A 24,122-nucleotide genomic window follows, 5' to 3' on the forward strand; every position below is an offset into this window, starting at 1 on the left:
CAGCAGGGATTGATTTGGTGTAAATGAAACTAATTAAGGAAATGTCAAACATAATTAATAAAACAGGTTTAAGCTGCAAAACATTGTCAATTGAATGAATGAGGAGGCATTGGCTCCCATTGTTCAGGCTTTATTTAGGTCTTGTGTTTAGCTTGTTCCCTGCTCCAGAATGCTCTCTCCCCTCCTCACTCCCTCCACCACCAATTCCCTGAGAGGGGGAAAATAAATTTGCTTGTCTCTCCGCTGACTGTAGAAATTAATTGCTGAAATCTTGTCCCATCCAAGTGTTACATTCACACGCAGGACATTAACATAACTAATTTGAAAGAGCTCAAATGACTGCATAATGGAGCTCCGTCACCATGCATGACAGTCGCTGGTCATACCAAATTAGCTTGGTTTTATAATTGAAAATTTTCCCCCCCTTTCTAATTTTTGCACCATTCCCTCCTTTTTCTTCATCTTCATCTGCGTCTTCACCCCTTCCTTACCCCTCTTCCTTCTATGGTTTCTTTCCTTTATGTTCTGTTTTCTTGATAAGAACAAAGGTTTTATAATTTACAAAAAGAGTGCTTGACCTATAATTAGAGGAGTGAGGGGGGAGGAGGGGGAGTGCCAAGTTGTGGTGGCAGAGTCAGATCCTTAGTCCTGGTAATGATGCTGGAGACCTTGTGGCCCCCGGGGAGGCAGAAGAATAATGGGATGGGCTATTTTTATGGGGGAGCAAAGCAATGGGCCACCAGCCGCTGGGATGCTGGTGCCTCGGTATGGTGCAGAGCAGCAGGGGCTAGCAGGGGGCTAGTGGGGGGCAAAGGAGGGCGAACACTCAACCTGCCACACTGCCAGCTCTCAGCCCTGCCCATCAGTTCTGTACGTCAGCCTGATGCACCACTGTCGGCCTCTGTGCCCCCGCACCAGCCGCTGCCCTTGCCGCAGAGAGGGAGAACTGGGTGGGTGGATGAGTGGGTTGGAGGGGAGTTGAAACATCTGCCACTCTGAGGATAACAGAGTCAAAGACACAATGTGAGGGGGGTATCACAGTGAAGTGCTATATCTGGATTTGTAAAAAACTAAACTATAAAGTTGTGGATCGAATAATACGTGCAAAGTCATTCTTAGCTTTTCTTTGAACCTGATGTGTCCTGTGTCTCAGGATGCTAATCATTCTTAAATAGGACTGCTGAACTAACCAAATACTCAACTTTGACCATCTACAGTAAAGTTTTCAGAGTTTTATATCCCACTCATAATGCACTTTTGTAATGTAATACTAAAAAACATCTTAAACTATAACAGCTCTTTAATATTTTGTGCTGTTTGACCTAAGTCTGGTGCTAACACAGATATCGTTAATAATGTGCCTCTGTGCAGAGTATTGCAGCAGACCTACGGCTGCCAATATTTTTGTGTTTTGGTTCTACACACTCTAAGCACCGCTATTTATCATACTCCCACATAACAATTCTCAAGAGTTAAAGGAGCAAAAGAAAACAAAAACAAGAAAACAAAAAGTACAAGAACAAAAGAAAACAAAAAATACAAAACAAGAAAATAAAACTCTGGAGCACTCACAGTCTTTATTCCCATTGCATTTTCATTCTCATCTTTATTTCATTATTCCAGTGAGGATCCTAATGCTTGTAAAAGTAAACTTAAATCTTGGACTCCTGAACTGTTTCTATATTCTTTATGCATGATAGTTAAAGACTCAACAGCAACCATAGCTCCACAGTCAGCAACAGAGCTACGATGATTTCTGCTCTGCTGATGTATTTAAAGAGCGTTTGAAAGCCTGGTCCTTTAATGGATATCCTTTCATTAAAGTATTTTTGTGTCTTATTATTCCTGTGACCAGAGAAAAAGTGTACATAGACTGGTAATTAGCAGGAGTTTATAATGAGTGTGGTCGGTCCAGTGAGCTGTATGTTCTGAGCTGAGCTCAAGGATATAATTTCACGTGAATTATTACCATATGCATTTCTCTAGGAGCACTTTAAAGCTTATAACAAACCCACATATTAGAGGTGGTGTTTCTTTCTGGGGCCTATGCTGGAGCTGAAGTTGCAGCTTCTTGTGTTTATTGCTTGGTCTTGTTCTGTAGTAAAGAAATCAAAGCTGACTACATTGTACTGTACACACATAGTTCATGCATGCTTTGCTACAACATGCAGAGCCAAAATGTTCTGCGGGCTCAATTAAAAGTTTGAGTACCACACATATACCAACTACATAAATGCTGACTTATTAGCAGCAATGCCTCACACTAATAAAGTGGGTAAAACTAAAGACACAGTAATACAACTAAATAAACACAAGCATGTGTGTTAAAATTGCTTAATTTAAGAGTGTGTTGAGGGAAACTATTGTTTGTAATTACAATAATGTTAATAGTAGAGCTCATAGCTGGTAAACAAGTTCTGTTATAAGCTGCAGTGGCAGCATATGAAAGCCTTTTTTAACCATCTTTCTGCAGTTTTCAAATATGACTTTTGCAGACGTATTTCAAAGTTAACTGTCCTTAAAAACAATCAGATTGTATTGGAATTGACAAGTACGTGCACTGCCAACTTTAGTAGAAATGAGTATGAGCACACTATGAACGGTGCAGTGTTGAATTCTTGTCCCCATGATAACGGCATAAATTCCTCGAAACATGCAGTGCTTCTCATAAAAATCACTGACCTGTTTTGCACATTTTCCCTAAAGTTTCCAGTTTCACCTTTTCATGTTATTTTCCTTTTACACATTTTGCTACAACTCTTTTATACAACCCAACCCTCAAAATGCCAAGGGTCACGAGTCAAACATATGCAGCAAGGATTACAATTTATTACCCCACATTTGCCTGATAATTTTTCTCTTTTGACAAGCTTAGGTAAATCATATAGCCTACTCTATAATGTATGAGGACTCGGCTAGCTTGATGAGTAAAGTTCGTTGCTATTGGCTGTTACCCCTGTGGTGTTTGAGTTCCCATAAGACCAATAAGGCTTGTCTGTGTTCCAACATGACTGGAATCACTGCAGGAACAGGTAGAGGTCCAGGTATTTATAGAAACCATATGCAAATGGATCAGTGCCATATTGGATTGTAAGAGCAGAAAGGTGACACTTAAATACATGTACATAGAAGGAGAAATATATAGGCTTCTCCCTCTCTTTGAGACAAGTCTAATCAGTTAGGATGGCCTCCTCGCTGCTCATTTCATTTGAATATATTCAGCTTGGACTCAGACTAAGGAAGTGTCTCTCCCCTCCCATGTATATTATTCCTTCCCGCTGAAGGCTCATTATTTTACAGCAGGGTGTGTGAGAGGTGGCCCCAGTCTCTGAACTCTCTGTCGAGGCTGTATTAATCAAACTTCACACAGCGGGGAAGGGTCCACCCACTGACACGGCACTGCTCACTCTACACTTGAGGACAAAAAGGAAAAACACACAACCTAAGCTGTTACTCTGAACCATCCACAGTGTTTGAAGATTTACCACTTTTAATTATTTTCACAACAATAACCCCACACCTTCTCAAAGATTGTGTCAAAGATGTGCCATGCTTACAAAGTATTTTACATCATTACTCATCCATTTTAGTCATCTAATAATCATCCTCCTCTTCCTTTTCTTCACAGTGGACAACAAGATCTTTTCATGGGGGAATGGCACCAGTGGACAGTAAGTGGATTTCAGACATCATCAAAATGAGCATGTGAACCCTAAAATTTGTCATTACAGCGCTACTCAGACTTTTCATTGCACTGTTTTGACAGTATGTGAAGGATAAGAAGGTGTAGTAAAACTTTATGGGACTACTCTGGTGTCCATAAAAGTTGAACTATCTTTGGTTAGTTTTTTTCTGCCCAATGGTCATTCCAATGCCTTATTGTCCTCTGACAGTAGACTGTATATTAAACTGCAGAAAGACACTCTGACAGACAAACAGACAGACATAGTTATACACAGAGATAACTTGTTTTCCTCTTGATGACCTTCCTTGTTAAAACTTCTCCAGCCAGGAGCCAGTCTGACTGTAATGACATCTAAGGGCCTGGGGGCTGCAGTGATTCAGTGGCCCTCAAGTACTCAAACAGGCAGCACAGCAGACCTCAGAGAAATACATAAAAGAAACAAAGGCATCACTTCTCACTCTCTCATCATCTCCCATTGTCCCTTATTCTCCTTCTCTTGCTCTCCATCTCTGTCTGTCTCGTTCTCTCTCTTCTCTCATGATGCCTTGACCCCTCTAAGCAGGTCGAGGCTCTCTAGTGAGGAGCTTATAGTTGGAGGAGCCTATAGTTGGAGCTCCACAACACCCACTTGCAGAGCAAGGGGTGAGCATCTCCGTTATACAACTGGCACTCTGATATCTGAAAACTCCTCAGCTCTCCTGTGTGTCTCACTGGAGGCGAGAGAGGAGAAGAGTACGAGAGAGCTGTGTAAATTTAAACTGGCAAACTTTCTGATGGAAATAGCAGTGACCCCAGAGTGGTCTTGTCTTGAGTTGAAGCATTGTTGTAATCAATACAGGCTCTCGTGGGGATGGCGGGCGAGGACCTTTCGTTCCCCGTTTGTGGAAATAATGGAGAAGACTGTTTGTTATTTTTCCCAGACATGCCGCAAACTAGCAGATATGGCCGGGGCATTGCAGGTTATGACGCTGGCTCAGGGAAACAAATACAAAGAGGAGCATTTTATCAAGAAGCAAACAGCAGAGCTCTGTTTGAAGCTGCTGGGAGCTCATAGGTCACAGGGGTGCTGGGGCTGCGTTTGACCAGCTCATCTTGAAAAGGGGTCTTGGATGTTCTTTGTTCACTCACACTGGGGACATGAAGACAGCAACACAACTCTCAGCCAATGTAAAGTCATTTGAACAGCTACAAATTGAGTTAGGTTCAGTTATTATTTCTTCCCCAGGAACGTATAACTGACCTCACAGAAATATGCCTGTTAGTCACACTCTATATGTCTCTCCCGTGAGTATAGAGAAAACATATTAGAAGGACAACACAACGGTATTGCTGCTGGGTCTATACTAATGAATGATATCTACCAAGATGTTATCTTGTATTCTCAAATTAAGATGGTGTGTTACTTGTTGTTGTAACAAAGTGGATATTAGGGCTTCAACTAATGATTACTGATTTTCAATATCTATTCATCTGCAGAATATTTTCATGTAAATTGATGAATCATTTGATCTATAAAAAGTCACAAATGTTTGACATTTTTGCTTGAAAAATGACTGAAACCATCATTACATTATCAAAATATTTGGGGATTCATTTTCTTTGGATCCCCTAATCAATTCATTGTTGCAGCTGTAATGAATAATTGAATAGATTTTTCATGTGTTAAAGCAGTTTTTTTTATAGCAAACTGTATTTGCTGTCTGCTTTTCCTAGGCTGGGTGACAGAGAGAGGGCAGTAAAGAACCGGCCCGTCGAGGTTAAGTTGCCACATGAACCGAACGTTAAAGAAAGTGATGCAGATGTGGATGACGTCAGTATAGTCGGTGTTGCCTGTGGAAGCAGACACTCCTTCATATGGACTGAAACTGGACTGGCCTACAGCTTTGGGAACAACTTCTATGCCCAGCTAGGCTATGACTTCCAGAGGGCTGACTTCAAAGAGCACCAGGTATGAGGATACTAAAAGACCAACTCAAAAACTATAAACACGATCAATACCGGCACCTCCTTAATATCAGGAATGCTTTCCATTAACACCCCTCATAATCAGTATATAAGCATGACAAACACAAACTCACAAAAATGTAAACTCATCACATAAAACCAATGTGATGTCCCCTTAAAACATTTACATAATCTCTACAGTATATTATCATTAGTTTTTAATTCAATGTTGTGAGAGAGGACAGAGAGAGAGCCTGTATTACGGATACCTCAAGGGCCTTGATGGCTCTTTGCTGGTTGTCTCTCTCTATCTCTGTCCTTACATGGCTTACCATACAGTAGCATGCTGCCGAGCCATAGAAATCCTAAATGAAGTGCTGCAGGATTGAAATTGGCTCTCTTGTGAAGTGTTCCACTTGCATTGGAGCTTAATTTTGCCTACTCATATCATTTGATTCAGTCCCTCAGTCCCTCTTTTGCTCGCTGCAGCCCATCACTCCCTCTTCCTTCTCATTCAAAATAAGCCCATTTACCGCAGTGTGACAGTGTCTAGGTGAATGATTGCCACTCAGCACTTGATATATGGGTATGTGCTTCTGTACGCATGTGTACGGGATATATTGTATTTCCGACAGATTTTCCCAGTCTCTTGCAGTTACATTATGGCATTGTTATACAGTAAGTCTTTTTACACACACGTATTCTTATGGATGGATTAGAAAAAGTATTCAAATCTAGTTCAATGTTTTCATCTTGTTTTCTGTGCTGAAGTCAGTATGGAGAAGCTGTTTGGAAATTGCTGTTGTGTTCGGTGCTGTTTTATAATCAAGATACAGTTTTCCTGTTATATTATCTGTTGTTCCTCTGGCCTCGTTCCAGCGGTAACATAAGACAAATTCCCATAAGAGAGGCTTTAGGGTTCATATGAGACTGGCCTCACACTGGGTGGGAGGGGGGCAGAAAGTACCCAGCCACCTGGCAGCAGTATGGACGCCCAGGGGCCAAAGCTCTCACCTCTCCTCCCTGATAAAGGCCACTGGGATCTGCATGACTGCACCCAGCCCTCACCTCTTTCTGCTAAAGCAAAAGATCCTCACTGGGAGCAGTGCAGCAGCAGGCAGAGAATGGGACCTGGTGGTATGTGTATCACAGAGTCAACCTTTCCTACCATTCGGTGGCCTCTGATTGCCCCAAGTGGAGGCCCAAACCTGGTCCTCTCTGTTGTATACCACAAACCTCCATCTTCTTTCATCCTTATTGCCTCCCTGAGTGTATTTTTTCAGTAGGACTAGAAAAGCTGCTCCACCTCCAGCTATCCCCCAGACTCCATACTATATGATACTGGCTATTGTTGTAAAGAATCTGTAGGTTGGAACTACCGGCTTCACCCCTAAGGCTCCGTTTCTCTTTACCGCCTGAAATGGAGTGGTAGCAGACTGCTGAGATCTGAGAAACACTATATTCTCTTCTTTATTGGCCCAGTGATACGGTGTTTCGGATTCTGCTCACACCTGTGAGCCCATTGTTCAGGCCCGCTATGGCATTTCACCTGCAACAGACAAGGTTAGACAGAGCTCCTATTTAATGGTTTGATTGACATTATTTTAATGGCACACCGTTGGGAGCTATATGTCTGTGAACGAAAATGAAAGTTAATCTTATTTTTTTTCCCTCTCATGTCTCTGCCCTCTTTCTCTCTCCCCTCATTAGGACAATGACATTGTCAGTTTTTCATGCTTTTGAGGGAAGTGTTTGTATGCAGTTAGGACAGTCCCTCTTTAGTTCTCCATGTGCTGCCTTATATAAACATTTTGAGAGGAATTAGTAGTCACTCGCAATGTTATTGCGGTAGCTTTGGTAGTATCAAGCCAGTATCATATACCATAGGTCTGTTTGTTTTTGTGTGTATGGATTTTTTCTCCCTGTATACATAGCTCAGTCTGTAAGTAGGTTAACACCTTCTAGCTGAAAGAGTACCACCCATTGTCTGTATTTCTACAAAACTCTGCAAAAAGCGACCGCGGGAGCATGAAAATAAACTCTGTTCCTAAGTGTGACACGTGTGCAGCTTGAGCTTGGCACGGCATCCGTGTTCAGCCTGGCTGAGCACAACTTGTTTGAATGTCATATTTATCCCTGTGTTTTGTCAGAAAATTAACTTCCTGTGAGTTTGCGGCAAAGCCGAGCATATGGCCACAGCTCTCTGGAGATGACAGCCTAGCGGAGCGGGAGCTCGCCGGTGCCGCTGCCCTGCTCTGGCGGCAGATGCTCCGGGCTTCTTCGCGATTAAGTGGAGATCATCACTGTTTTCTTTGAGCACCGCTGTGCCTTGTACTCTGAAGTGTTCCGTTAATCACTGCCTGCCTCCCTGCCTTTTCCACACAAGCTGCCAAAGCACTCATTAAGTTTGAATCTCCCTCTCAACACTCGCTTGCTCACCAACTCGATACATTGTGTGACAGAATCTTAGCAGTCACCCTTTTTGCAGGAACACGATGGTTTGTTACACCTGTTTGCTAGAGGGATCATAAAAGCCATAATGTTTTTGTGCACGCTTGTTTGAATGGTATATGCAATTTCATCTCTGGCCCTCTCCTGCTGTTCATTCAGTTTAAGGCATTGTGTACATACTGTAGAATAAGTGTCGCTCTTTGACTGTTTTCTCGAGTCTGTGTATGCTGATGTAGTCTGTATCTGAGTTTCTCCCCATGCGCTAAGATCCTGCCTTGTTTCCAGTACAGGCCTCTAAGGGAGAGAAGGCTTTTTTATGCTTGTGTTTTTTTCCAGTGGTGCCTCCTCCTTTTCTTTCTGCATGTTTTAGAAAAACACTGCTACTCAGATGTACAGTTGTTAAACATTACTGTGTTATCCTCTGTGTGTGTGTGTGTGTGTGTGTGTGTGTGTGTGTGTGTGTGTGTGTGTGTGTGTGTGTATTAAGTTTATGGAGCAGAATACAGGTATTATGTAAAACAAAACTCTGGTCAAAGAGAAACAGAGATAGAAATTTTGTCTTCGTTAGGCCCCCACCCTTCCCCCCCAACGCCTGTATCGCGCATCCAGTTGTGTTGTGTACGATCTCCTCCACAAACAACCGTCCATTGTTATTGTTAAACATTGTGACACGCTTTAACCCTGATTGATCTTGATCTCCGACACAAATAATAATGTGATTACAGGCTTTTCTCTGCTTCTCTCTTCACAGCAGTGGAAAATAACATTAGATATTTCCTTTCATGTTAATCGCCTTGGTTGGAAGTATACCTCGGTGCACCAATAGGCCTCGGTAATGCCTCCTTTCTTCTAAAAAAAAACATCCAGAATAACCTATTTGCAGCACACCCACACACACATTGCTTAGCTGTGTAACACCGTTATTCTGCACCCATCAAAGCCTGGCTTGCTTGTCCTGGTGCAGCGATCATTCCCCCACAATAGCGGGATAGCATTACTGTGCTTTTGAAAGCATTTGCATGGCAAAGCAATAACATGCACCTTGTAAATAAAGGAATTGATCCTGTTCATCGCAGGTTGGATTTCCTGGATAAAGCTGTGGGAAATGGATCCCTATGCCATCTCACTTCCATATACAGGCTGTGTTTCCTCATCCTCAAGTTTACTTTGCAATAACTGTCTGCTTCTTAATCTTGTCTGTCAGGCTGTCAGGCAGCACATAAAAACGTATGTGGTTCTCTCTGCTGCGCTGGTTACTTGGCAGACACGCTGATTAGTGCCAGTTTGTCTTTTTTTTCAACATGTAGATACCCAGATAGAAAGCTGGCCCTATTCATTGAGTCCAAGTACCAAAATAGCAATTGCTGTTCTCAATCAACTATGTAGAAATTGGTTTGCATTGTTGGAAGAGGTTGATTAGTGACTTTTTGAGGAGGCTCTTGAAATTACTTCCAAATCAGGCTGAGTTGACAGACAGCTGGTGCAATGTTAATTTTACAGTATAAGATCAACAATAAAGGATGTTATTTTTTTTAAAATCACAGTTCATACTGTATATATGAGTGCATGCGTTTATACCCTCTGGGCCTGCATATTGTTATTCTACACAATAAATGTTTATCTCATCTTCTCTGAATCAAATCTATTCACAACAGTACAAATTGCGGCCGTGCTCTTGGCAAGGTACAGCTAATTTTTCGACGAGGAAATTCCTTGTCAGGAGCAGCCAAGGGAGAAAGTGTCAGTTTGATACCACATGTACACTAACGGCTGTGCGGGAGCATAAGTGTTCGCTGCGCTTCGGTGACGGTGCGTTTGATTTCAACACTGACCACCGGTGATGCCAACCCTGTAGTCCTTGTCTGAGCTGCCTCTTGAGACACGCACATAGACGGCCCTCCCCCATGTCTCGCTGTCAGACTGATGCTGCTGAGAGAGAAAGTAGGTGAGAGGCTGGCAGACAATAAAGTCGCTGTATGGTATATACTTCTATCACTTGTCTATTGTTACACTGCAGTTACAGGCTGATGCAGTATATGGGAACTCAGTGTGGGTGTACAGCGACCTAAACTACTATGCTCATCTCCCCCTGGGGCACCTCAAAGGATGCTTGGGCTCTGCGGAAAAATGAGAGGCAAGGCAAGTGAGAGACAGGGAACAGAGGGAACAGAGGGAGGTAGTCTCAACTGTGTAGGAAGGCTAACCTGCGCCTCTGGAGATCCTGCACCTTTTCAATGTTTAGGGCCACACTGTTGAAACAGTTCAGTGTGACTACTTCTGTTGCACTTAATGCATTCTTCATTGTTTGCTATTAAGTGCGAAGTTTGCACTTGAAATATGCATTATTTTCTCAGTGTGGATGGGAGAATATGGTGTTTGTGACCTTGTTTCAGTTTGAATCATATGCCCCACTGTTTCCTAATTTGCCCCAAGTGTATGTAATGCTGAAAGCACATTTATTACACATCAATAATTCTGTACATTTCCTTCTGGAAAACTAATTCTCATAATAGGATTTTGTCAATGTGATTTGAATAATGATCTCAAAACATCCCATTTTAGGCTACTTAACTAAATAGAATATTACTGATTGCAACACTTATCCATGGTTGGGGTTTTGGTAACCTTCTTTTCTGTTTCTTGCCAACAGCCAATTTTCTCTCAATTAAAGCATGATATTAGCACTCAGTAGGGCATAAACAGAAATAACCGTACACCACTGAATATCATGCCTTGATTATGAGCTTAAGAGTGGGTGTACAGATAGATCCAGTTTCTATACTCCTATTAGGCTGCTGTTGTTTTTTTATGTGTGCATGTGTGTCTGTGAGAGAAAGGGAGAGGGAACCACTGTCTGAATGTGCAGGAGTGTGTGTCAGCAAGGAAAGCTGGAAGTTATCAGCGCCATCCTGTTAAAACCTCTGGAAAGGGAGGGTGGGGGAGAAAGAAAGATAAAAGTCACAGGTATAGTAGGAAGAAAAAGTGTATCATTACATTGAGAGCCAGTCAGTGGTGATGCCAGTTGGCCAAAGTTAGCAGGAAGCTGTCCTAGTAAATGGCAGCAGCTGCTCGCAGTTCGAGAGAGCATGTCCCAGTCAGAGGAGAAAAGCGATGGCATCTACATTAATACTACCTTAATGGCCCATCTGGCGCTCCGTAGGGTCCCTGGCTGCGCCACCGACTCACAGGCGTTTGACAGGCAGTCTCCAGCGCACCAGACGCGCATGGCATGCCAAATGGCGGGGAGACGCCTCCGTGGCGCACAGATCTGTCAAACTCTCTCTGACGCTGTAGTCACACAGGCACGGGAAGTTAAGGCAAGTTTTCACACGTGATTGGTTCTTGACATGGATGGGGGGAGGGAGGGGGCAGGCGGGGAATGACTGGCTTGTCTATCTCTCTACTCTGCACCGTCCTCAAATGCAAACACACATATGCACACACAGACACCCTCCCACATACACACACTCTCCATACTAGATGCTAAGTTGCCATGACCAGATTAAACCTCAATGAGAAAGCCAGGTTAAGATTAGCCAGTGGTGGATTCACTGTGCTCTGATGGCAAATGGAGATAACAAATATTATTTTTGCTGCGAGTCACAGCCTCTCTCTGTAAACAAATACTGGAACAAATTGCTTCATTGGAAGAAATTGTGGAAGGTCTTATCAAAACACCACAGGGGTTTCTGGCTATAATTGGCATAATTGGTTGACAGAGTAGGCTGCAGTCCATGATGTGGCACAGTGATGCACTTTATGATCAAGGCTTTAGGTCTATGGATTGCCCTTTTCAGATACTTTGAGATACTGGGCAAGAAGTGCATTACTTAATATGTAAACAACCAACAGTGAAGGGTCCACTTAAATGTTGTGTACTAATGTGTGTCAACAAATCATAATTGGATCAAACTCTATATTTCCTAATATCAGGCCAACCTCATTTAAATTATAGTAGGGCTGAACAATAATATAAATATTATCGAAATCACAATATTGCAAAAAGTGTCAAAGTGGCAAAATATATATTAAAAGTGTCCGAATATATCCAATTGACAGGAGCTTCAATTTCTTGATAAAGGTAAAATATGTCACAACATACCATTATAAGTGAAGCATTGTTGTGTTACAGAGGCCTACAAGTCATACTCGTCCGACCTGAGGGAACATGCTTTTTTGGTACAGACCCCAGAAAAAATCAGATCATTACATTTACATTACAGATCATCATCATTTTTATATTTTTTTCAGTGAAAAGGAAATGCAAGATTTACCATTCACACTTGCAAAATCTGTCAAAATAATGGAAATATGTTTTATGTCATTTAGCCAAAAGTCAAAGTGAGTGAGATTACATACTTCATTTGAATCAGTTATACCGTCATTCAAATAATCCTGATTAAAATCAACCTATTTCCTTGTTTCACCACCTTGTAACTTGTGCCGATAATGTCATCTAATAACATCCTGCGTAAAGGGTTAAGGAGAAACTTAAGCCAGTGGATGATCTCACCCGAATTCCTCCTGTGCCCTATGTGCTTGGCCTTTCCATCAGCCCCTGTTGAGCTGCACAATACTGGCACAGTGGAGGTTTCCCTCAGAGCAGGTCACATTCTGCAGTACCCACCAGCACAGATCACAGTCCCAGAAGTCTGAATCACACTGCTGCTGGGAAACTATGGCGTCTTTCTGTATGAGTAAACTACACAGAAAAAGTACAGCAAGAGTACTTTAAAACATTTGCTACCATTCTTTCTCTCACACTTTTTCTTAAGGACATTTTGAGAGATAGCAGCAGTTCAAAAATGGAACGGAAGGTTCTTTAGAAAATGCATTTCAAATGGCTTATCCAGTAGGTAGCCCCAGAGGACACCTCAGGGATAAACCTTGGCAAGAAAGGAAGATAGAGGGAAAAAAAGTGAAATTGGAAAGAAGACACAGCCGTGACTAAAACAGTAGAAATATATAGAGAAAAGGTATCCTCTTAACCTGCCGACGCCTCTTCAGAGGAATCACAGGGCTCCATATCAGTATTCACTCTCTGAACATTCTGCTGTGTTCTGTGTTTATAGAAAAAGCCTAGATCCGCTGATGTCTCTTGCCCCAGACAGTCTCATATTTAGACAACCGGTGCAGGTGATTTCCAAATGACTCACACTGCTGTTAGACACTGTCCTACTTAAGTTTTTTGTTTATTGGTGTGACTGATGTTGTTCTTGAATTTAAAGCAAATCAGTGGAATCGTGGAAATGTGCATGATTTTAAATAAGGGTGTAATTATTTATTTCAATCCGAAGAAAAACACACAAAACTAGTGAAATTGATGTCAAGGAGCGGTCGGCTGGACAACAGCTGCCAAGTTTTGTGTGCAGGAGGATGAAGGGAGGAAAGAGATGGAGAGATGCGGGCTGAAAGGAAAGTGGTGAGGGAAAAAGGGAGGAATCAGCAAAATGGGTTCGGGGAGAAGAGAGAAGAGCAGGAGGAACTCTTCAACTTTCACTCTCATTCCCAGATGTGTTGTAGGCTAGATGTAGCCTTTGAAGAGCTTGTGGCAAAATAGGCGAAATATGAATACACGCACTCTCCACTTTCCCTCTCTCTCACATACTTCCTCTTTTCCCCTCTTTCTTTTTGCTCCCTCTTTCGAACTCTCTCCACATCTCCCTCTCTTTATCTTTCTCCCTGGGCATCTCCGTTCCTTAGTGGCAAGCCCAGCTGGGGGGTTTCTGTGGTACTGTAAGTGAACCTTCACTGTCTCCTTCGGCAGGCAGCTGTTCCTGCACAACACACAAACACGCACATACTGTACTGCTTTTAGCCATTCTAACTAATGTTTTCAAATACTCCCATTCTACTTTTTTTTAAATACACAATTACATATGTGACCCGGTCAAAAGCTCTGCAAAACAAACATCTACAGTTAATTGAAGCTGAGATTTCCAAACTGAAGTCAAAATTTTACCTATGATTTTCAGCAATACCAGAGAAGTGCAGGACTCTTTCCCATACCATGACCAGCAGTTGCAATTTACTCTAAAGCCACTAGAGGGAGCTTACATTATGCTGTGGTCCCTCATGTGAGGACTCTGTTTTATAGTACTGTTTAAGCAAGGTGGCACAATATTTCATATGTTCCCCATTCTGTCCCTAAATACTATCAATTGTGCTTCATGTTTTTGACAATGTAGAGATCATAGCCTCTAACATAGACAAGAGACAAAGATATAAATTCCCTTCAAACAAATACAATAATTGCATCTCATGTGTTTGTGTTAACACATATATCTGCCAGTGTGAGTCTGCGTGTGCTTGTGCGGAGGTGATAATTCTACAGTTGCTCAGAAGCTCATGCAGGGTGTATAATGACAATAACAGAGAGCATGCCTAGGCATGCTTTCAATCTGCTCCCCAAATGTAATGAATCTGAGCAGAAGTCTGGCCATCTCAACTTGATCAAAACCACGAGGAAATCTGCAAATGATTTATTATGTCCTGTGGAGAGTCATCACTTACACATGTCAAAATGATGCTGAGCTGAAAATTAAAAGGCATCTTTCGTCACCATTATTTTCCTAATATAGACAGAAAATGGTAGCGGGGAAAGCAATTCAGTCAGGACGGTGGAGGAAAACTGTTTAATCTGGTTCAATTTGAAGCAGATTTCATTATATTTGGTCTCTGATCTCTTCCTCAACATAATGAGTCAGTGTTATACAATGATATAAGCAATTTGAGTAAGACATTTCAAAAAGCTTTAATTCTTTAAGTTTTTTTTTTAAATAGTCATTCTTAAAAAGTACACCATATCAAGCATTTCTCAGTTTATTTCAATATTTGCATTCTTATCATTGTGTGCACATTCATACATTTGTCCATACTTCATGATTTTATGCACACCTATACACATGCACATTTAACCCCATCTCACGTGCACCTTTTGCCCTCTTGCGTTTCATCAACCTGCAGAAGACTAATGCATATTGCCAGTTAATCATATTTTGTCTGCCTCTGTCCCTCCCTAATAGGAGTGGGTTGACATGACAGCATCTGAACTGGACTCCCATAGATGTCCTGCCATAACGTTACACGATCTTCCCTCTCATGTTACTGAAACAGGCTTGGCCGATGGGATTCACTGTACTCTGCGTTTCCCCTCTCCTCCACTCCTCCTGGCCTTTTCCTGTGACAGGGCTGCCGATGATACAGATCCACTGTGACATTTTACATTGTGCTCCCTAATTGCAGCAGCTGATAGTGGGATAGCTCAGCATACAGCTGCGTATTTCCTCTTTTTTTCCCCCCACCCTTTAGCTTTTTTTATGTGGCTTGCACGAGGTCGTGTACTGGATTAGACTAATTGCATTGTTCAGATGTTGTCTGATGATATGCCATTAGGTGTTTCTCCCAACTGTACAACTCTATCTGCAGCAGCACTTCATAAATGTAAAATCTTTTTTGTTGCTAATTTAAAATCTTCATATCCAACATTTACAAAAGTGAACAAAGAGTGTTTGTGGGCCAAAGTCTTGTTGTCCGTTCCTCCCTTTGCTCTGGTGTTGTGTCCTTAAGTGTCTCCTGCAGCCTGCGACTCCGAAACTGAAAGCCAGAATAAACCTGTGTGACAGATGCAGCTCTAATTATACAGTTGTTTTAAGACTGTCAGGTTGCAGCGAAAAGGGAGCCAGCCATTTGGGAAAGTGAAGGAGGAGGGTATAGAGTAGGAAGAGGGGGGTAGAGGGGGACGATTTGATGGACGGACATTGTAACACCAGCATCTGGCGATAGCTGCAGCTGCCGTATCGTTTTCCCACTGCCAGCTTGCCAGCTAAATAAATATTGCCACGATCTGTCTTGTACTAGCAAGTGTAAATTACTTTAACACGTCAATAACTAGTTTACAATGATGTTTTTTCCTGCCATTTCAGAATATATATTGATTTCACATTGCTGTTAAATGGCATGAGCACTGTTTCCCTCACCCTGTGCTTTGTTTTTCACATAACGAACTTGGCAGGAACAGGAGACAAAAGGGAAAAACTCTATCGATCATGCAGCCATTCTACCTTTGCGCTATCACTCAATGCAATATTCAATTTATCATACCTGATACTGTGCCCTTTATGATAGAAGATAGCACGTATTTTTGTTAATGGCGAGAGTAAAACTCATATTTGTGACGTTGTTTTTTATTTGGTCTTTTTACACTTGTAAGATGTAATTATGTATCTGTATAAGCTCTTTGAGCCATCACCATCAACATTATGCATTTAGTGTGAAAAAGTGCATCTACTGTTTTTGTTGCTTTAAGTAAAGCTGATTATAATCAGCAGAGAAGACATACAGAAGTCTTTAGTGTCAAAGTTGCCAGTATAATTTTCCATTATACTGTATAATTCAATTGTATAATTTCAATATCTTAATGATACAGAGAAATAATTAGTCAAGGAAAAATAATTTTGTAAGAGACAATTCCTACACTATACATTTTCAGTGTGATTTGTCAAAATAGACAAAGAAGCCATAGAATGTACAGTATGTAGAAAGCGCTGTATGAGGCTTCACGGTTGTTTTTTTGTGTGGATGAACACATCTGTGCGTTATGAAGTGGGAGCATGCACGTGTACGCACCCACGGAGCATCTGCGGGCGTGCTTACACTTCTATATTGTGTGTGTATTTTCATTCATCTGGGTTCCTCCTCGCGAGGACAGATGTTAGGAAACCCACAAAATCAGAGCTGAAGCCGCACTATAATCACCGCGATTTTAATCAAGGTCTCGCATTGTGACCCACTTATTTTCTCACAGTCCTGATTGCACTGCAATGCAGTGACGACTAGCATTACAAAACTGTAGCCTGTGATTAACCTTCACATCATATACATGTTCCCTAACCAGCATACAGCGAATCCTAATCCCAAAATTATACCCACTTGGACTGGAAAACCTCTCCCTTTGTCAAATTTAAACATTTTCCTCCCTCGTCCTCCCATCTTGATATGATACAATGATGATGTCTGCTTCCTGCATATGAGCAAATTGAGGTATGTCCGAGCGTAATACTCAACTGACATGTTTCAGTTGGACAGAATAATCTTTTTGTGAGAACATGCCAGAACACTGTATGACTTACCTATTTTTTTTCCTCGACAAGTTGAAACTATTCACAAAATACAAATAAATCAAGCACACAGAATTCTGTAATTCTGTTAAAGGCTTTTGTGAGAATAAGGAAATATTCTAACCTTCTTTGCCACTTTTCACCAGTATTATAATTTTTACATCAGTGATAATAAAGCAGATTGATTATTCATTCTCATGCTTCAACACCATTTAATTGTGTAGCTAGAACACTCCAACTTGGGGTCAGCAGGGCTCTCGCTCATTTACACAAAGACGCGTCAACACACACACACCGACACACACAAATTCAAATAAATCTCTTTCTTTCTTTCTCTACCTCACAGATGCTCTCACTATGCCTTCTCAAGGGGGCCCCCAAAAACATGCCCAGACTGGAATTTGCCAAAATATCCTCTCTCCTATCAAACACACACTGTGCCCCGTCGCTGTCCCATATCACTTATTCCTTCAACATCTTAATTAATACCCCTTAGGAGGCATAGCACCCTGTACATCCACAGAGATTCACTATATTGGTGGCTACTCCCTGTAAACATTCACCAACAGATTGCTGTGGTTATTTCCTTTCAAACAGCATCACTTAAAGGTATACTATACAGGATTGGTCGATTGCTGTTTGTAAACACACCATTCAAAGGTGCAGTAACCGATTCAGGTGAAAGATAGTCAATGGTTTACTCCAAGGCCATCAAATACCATTGCTTGGGTTTGGTTGCGCTCTGATGCAAAGAAACATCCTCAACACAGCAAAATAAGGGGGAAAAAAAAAAAAGCAAAGGGAAGGTTCTCTGCAGAAACAAACACTGCCACATACTTATAGTGGGTCATAACTGATGATTGAGAGAGATTTAGTCTATACATTGTGTTTTTAAGAAATTATGCATAGTCTACCTTTCACTCCATCGCTGTCCCATTCAACAGCAACAGATTAAAGACACTGACTCATGAGTTATTTTCAGATATCACGTCTGTGTATGTGCCCATTTTTCCACGTTTTAGTTCAGTTCTGTCCACATTTCCTTTTATATGGATTAAATTATACATTATTATTTACTCTTGTTGGGAAGCTTTTATAATACTTACAGTATAGTAATGAGTTTTCATCAATTACTGAACAGGCTAGTTATAAGTCTTTACCATCATTATAGAATACAGAACTGAGTTACTGTGCTGTTTCAATCTTAGAGCAGTAATATCAGATTTTGCATTGTCAGTGGAAGTGGAAACACACCCGTCATTTCAAAATAAAATTTCTAAACACAGGCCTCTGAACATATATGTCTCTGAATGTGAAAATTTCACTGCATTACAAATAGTATATTAAGTTTCTTCCAGGGGCTGCGGGGGGTCAAGTGCCGGTGCCCTCCCCCAAGGCAATGGCAGGAGGAAACACTGCATATAGTATGCAAACACTTGAGTTGGTAGTCTTTGTGAGGTGCTTAATCTGAGCTATTGTTTATTAAGTAAACAGTCTTGTATTCATGACATGGATAGAGCAGTTTTTTGTGTTTTTTTTACTTTGCATTTATGAAATGCAAAGTATTTATTAGTGTATTCGTTGATAGCTTGGAAGTTTAAGAAAGTTGAATTGATATGAAAGCAGAGGACTTTTAAATTTAACCCACTTGACTGCCACACCACCTATACCATACCTGCAGATCTGCAAAGGTCTCCATCCCCATGTCTGTCTCCTCTCGCCCTTCCTGCTCCTCCTGTTCACTTGCTAATGGATCGCTGTGGTTTCCAGGGTCTGCTCCAGAAATGTTCTCCTGTGGAGATCTCGTAAGAAGTGCCCTCAGCTGGTCCCTCCGTCTGCCATTAGGCCTCTCCACACTTTTTATCCCTAGACCTCTGAGACCTCAAACTGCCAAATGAGTTGAATTATGGCCAGTTATGTGGAGTGGACCCGGCATCACGGGGGAGAGGCCTGAGTCAGTGGAACTAACCACACTCCTGACCATTAAAAGGCAGCCTGACACTGCCTCTTCATCTTTCCCCCTGCTCTCAAAGGCCGGCACTGCAAACCCATGTCCCCCAGAGGAGAGACACAGTACAGCAAACCAACCAATGATCCAGGCAGGCAGCCAGCCAGTCTGTCAGGCAGGCAGGAAAGCAACCAAAGCACCAATCTCCTCCATACTCGAGCTCCCACATCATTAAATTTGTTAAGCTCTTCCTGGACTCTCTTTTTGTTTTCAGGCATTTCTTTTTCTCACCTATTTTTGCCCTACATTTTTGCCCTATATATTCACCTGTTTCTCATCTGTCTCTTACCTCTGTTCTTCAATCACCTTCCCTGCCAGTTTTTCTTTTTTCTTTCTCTCTCTGCCCTTCAGCTAAGTGGGTGGGGTTGCAGGGTTATAACCACACAAGGTTAATTGCAGCAGCTAAAACAAGCATGGCGGCTAGGGCCCCAGCTACTGTATAAAGGAGGTCATCTATAAGTCAGGCAACCCTCACAAATCCACTCACAACATCTACAGTCAGACGGATGCTGATCACGCCAGCCCTAGACCACGGTTTGAATCCGTCACAGACAGACACAGGACACACATGCACGCACAAACACACTTGAACACATGCACACACACTGCACTGAATTTGATCTGTCACAATAACAGGGGCATCATGACATGATGGATACAGGCCTTTTTTTCCCCCTCTTCTCTCCCCCATTCTGCCTCTCTCCGGTAATCTTGATGCAGTGTGTAATGTTTGCTGTAGCCGGCGGCTGAAATTGAATGAGTGATACAACCAGAGGTGCTGGGATTACCGTGGGCAGAATTGATGCTATCTGTCCAATGATGTGTTATTTTGTGGAAGTGAGGCAACAAACCGGAGAGAGAAATGGTCGCAGCACTCTGTATGATTTTACAGTTTAAGTGGTGAAAGACAAATAGAATAACAGTGATGTGCTAGCAGGGGTTGTAAATGGTTGAATAATTTTCCTCGATTTCAACATTCATTTATCTTTTCTACAGTCTTTCGCAGGGCTTCGCATGGCAGCTTGAATGCTATTTATCCCTCTAGTCTACTCACAATTGCAGCATCAGCTAGCTCAGCGTGCATCTTTAGAGGTGAGACAGGTTGCGTCCAGTCTCTACTCCTCTAATAGGGTCGGCTCGGAAAAGGGTCAGAGGTAACCTAATGACACCTGCGATAGATGCTTCTTCCTGGAAGCCTAAGCTAAGGCTGAGCAGGGGCTGCGCTTGTGGGAATAAAAGTGCGCTGCTTTAAGACTCAGCAAGCTGTGCCCGGGTCAGACGCTAACCATTGAAAAGACTAAATTCAGCTCTTTCTGACAGTCTGGGGCACTAGCTGAGGCTCCAGGGCTATTGTTGTGGGGTCAAGTTAAAGCCATCCAGATTGCCAGAGCAGCTGACAACCATTCATCACAACTTCAGCAACAGTTCAGCACCGTATAGGTGTAAAGTTCTGCTTAGGTAGGCTAAAGACGGACAAAACTTTTAGTTTTCATTTTTAATGTATTCTAATGTTGAAATTGGTTGATTTCTTGTCATAAGGTATCCCTGAAATTGTGAAGGTACATTGGTGTTGTTTATTTAGGTCATGTGAAACTCTGTCAGGCGTCAATTTGGCCAGGTACACCACTCACAGTAGTGAGTCAGTCACCTCTCACTTTGCCATGGAAACATATTCTGGATGACACTAACAGAAAAAAAGCTAGTCTGGTTTGGTTCAATGCATTGATTTGAATTGAACTTTGCTTAAAGCACAGCTTCGGCTTCTCCTACACAGTAGATCCATTCTCTTTACAAATATTTCTCCTAATCCATGGAAACTTACTTTTTCTTTAGAACTACCTTCTTAGGAAACACTGCTCAATCACTCCCTTACTCACTTCCTTTTGATATACAGTATTTTCACAGCTCTTTCTTCTGTCACTCTTTAATTTACAGTACTGTACGTGTTTGTGTGTAATAATTATATGTTTCGTGGCTGGCAGAGAAAGACTGTGCTGTTGAGAAATTAAATAAGAAGGGCTATTTTTCTCCCCTATGTAAACAGCTGGCAGCATCCCATGCTTGCACAATTAATGGGCATCTAATTGGCAATAATCATTTTTACTTAAGCAAATTTAAAATAGGCAGTTGCCCCTGGAACAAACAGCTGTTGGTGGAACCTTCTGGCAACATAGCGAGGATGTTTGAGGATGTGGTTGATCAATGCTTACAGGAGGTGGTCCATACATGAACACTTACATACCAAACTGCTGGCACACACTTGCACAAGCTTTCTCTACCGAAATCCATTAAAAGCGCTAAAGGATTTACTGTATGCTGCCTACAGGTGCATTTGATGAAGGCCATTTAGAGTTTTGAAGACAGAAATATTATTTTATATCGAGTATAGATTTACGTAGATAGATTTTCATACATCTTCATCCTCCTCATGTTGAACATGGTGTATATAGTCTAACACAATGTTGAGGTACTTTCAAGGTTCTTGTACTTACCTGCAGCTAATTTTGGTCAGGTCATCAATGTTTCTTACAGGTCTAGAACACAGTGAATTATGTGTTAAGTGTGTTAAATTAGAAAAAGTTACGCAAGTGGAACTTCAGTTGAAGAGAGAGGAGTGCATGTTAGAGAGGCAGTACTTAAAGTTTTGTTGAAGAGAGGCTGTATTATTTTTCTGCAATGATTTCTTTTCAACCATATTGTTTTTAACATACTTGTTGAATCCTCTATTGACAGCTTTTAAGGTCAGACCTCTACAATGTGAATCTATACAGTTTTGATTTCATTCTACTGAAAGCAACCTCGCCAAGGTCGTGATTCAATAATAAAATAATATGAAGAAGTACATTACTGACAGGAAGGACAGAGCCTTCTGGCTGGCATACAAGCAGGCCGTGAGCAATGAATTAAGCACAAAATTGTGCTTAGCCATATAACTCATCTGGCCAGGAGTTACTCAGACTGAAAGCCAAATAGGACAAGAAGAAAAAAATGTCAAATTGTAATACTTTTAATAAAGGTAGAGAGAAAGGCTCTTCGACATTTGCTTTGGGTCTTCTAACATAATGCACAAATTAATTTACATGATGAAGTCTCTTCTGCTTTAAGCCTTCCCCTTGATGAAAGGTGAAGGGAAAGAGGCAGAGAATGAATGCGTGGGAAGCTGAAAAGTAATGTCAAACAACCTGATTGTGAGAAGGAAATGGATTAAAGGCATTGTTTGAGCTGGAAGAGGAGGCACCTTCCATACCGCTGGCTGCCATCTTATCTCACCCCCCAACAGTGGTCTAATCTGTTGGTCGAGGACGCCTGCAAGTAATTTCTATCCGTCAGACAGACAATGGAGCTGCCACCTTGTTGTTCATCACGGATTACTGTACTGTGCATCCTGTCCCGCCCCTACATAGACCACTGACAAAGGACTTAATTGAATATCCGTCCATGGCTAATTTGTGTGTGTTCCATGTGGGAACATGTGTAAACACAAACTATACAAAAATACATACAGACTTGTTTTTTACATGCATGCTCCCTACAGGTGCACATAAACAGCCGCACAAATATACACAAATCTGTGTGCACGTACGCCCTACAGGAATTTATTTTGCGGCTACTTGTTCATTTACTCTGATGTTGAAAGTCGGGAATTATTACTTCCAATCCTTATGGCTAAACTGTAAACAAATTGAATGGACCAGATTCAATTAACTCTGTCTAACCTAACATATAATTACATGAAAGCACAGAGTGAGGAATGGGAGATAATGGAGTTTTTTACCCTTGAACCTTAACCCTACTTTTCCCATTTGTTTATCAAATTAATTTAAGCCAGTAGATTTGTTTGCCTGGGCTTAAATACATATAATCACCCATTTTAGCTTCATATTACACTTGTGCTTAAGCTAATTAATCTTCAATGTTTATCATGCATAAACAGTGATGGCTTTGCATTATACATTGATGGAAGCAAGGGTCTCTTAATTTTTTGTCAAAAATGTTAATTATTTAGTGCCATCACAATGTACTCATTGTCCAAAGGCAATGATGAATGACACTGAATGACATTGGTCTTACTGGTGGCACATTGTTGAGTTATTTTGCTGGGAAGTGATTGGATTTAAAAAGTAAAATCTCAACAGGAAAAATAAATAAAAAATATCTATGTGATTGTGTGCAAAAAATCGGAGTAATAAATTAATAATAAAAGTCCAGAATTTTGTTCATGGAAAATGTCCCTGTTTTCTCAACTGGGGAGAATGTCTGTCCAGGTTTTCTGAAGTGACAGCTGTGCTTCATCTCATATGATGATGTGTTAAACAAAACACTGCCCACATGTTTGCCTTAAACTAAGTAGCCCTTAACTGCTTGGACAGACATCAGGCTGTTGCACTTTATGTATTTGTTTATTTTCAAGATAAGGGGCCTCTTTTATGGATAAGCAGCTGACGCTCCCGCTCTGTCAAGCTGGGACAGGCTGAGGGAAGATAAAATAGAGTCTGTTAATCTGGTGCTGGTGAGCAGAAAGAGCGATGTTATTGACCTACGCTGGCAGCAATGTGTTTCAATTATACACCGCCATCCATTTGTCAGGCAGGCGGAGCGATGGGGGGGACACGGAGTTCAGGCCTGGGTTAGAGTCATTCTCCATCACTTATGATGTGTCTTTGGAAAGCACTTTAATTGAATTACCCAATTTATTCTTCAAGCAACAATGCCCTAGCCCAGACCCATGACGTGAGACAATTAGATACAAGTTTAAAATCAGGCAGTTTGCATACTTCATCTTTTCATGGTGTACACAGGGAAGGAGACGGCTAACTTATGGTAACTTTCTTCCCCTCCTCATCTTGAATGAATTCTATTAATGTGAGTGGTGTGACTCTATCATGACAATTTTATCTTAACACCTTCTTAAAGG

General features: G+C 41.6%; 1 protein-coding gene across 1 annotated transcript in view; it reads left to right on the plus strand.

The window, feature by feature from the left end:
• Nucleotides 1-24,122, plus strand: part of LOC311261909 (serine/threonine-protein kinase Nek9-like) — a gene marked incomplete at its 3' end in the record, with an annotated part of 297,004 nt that overhangs the window by 42,276 nt on the left and 230,606 nt on the right. The window contains exons 4-5 of the mRNA XM_084360923.1: nucleotides 3,629-3,671; nucleotides 5,399-5,633. Of these exons, the coding sequence (XP_084217049.1) occupies nucleotides 3,629-3,671; nucleotides 5,399-5,633 (278 nt within the window). The remainder of the gene's footprint in view (nucleotides 1-3,628; nucleotides 3,672-5,398; nucleotides 5,634-24,122) is intronic.

The sequence above is a fragment of the Pagrus pagrus genome (assembly GCF_965226575.1).
Source record: "Pagrus pagrus genome assembly, chromosome: 8".
Classification (NCBI taxonomy): domain Eukaryota; kingdom Metazoa; phylum Chordata; class Actinopteri; order Spariformes; family Sparidae; genus Pagrus; species Pagrus pagrus.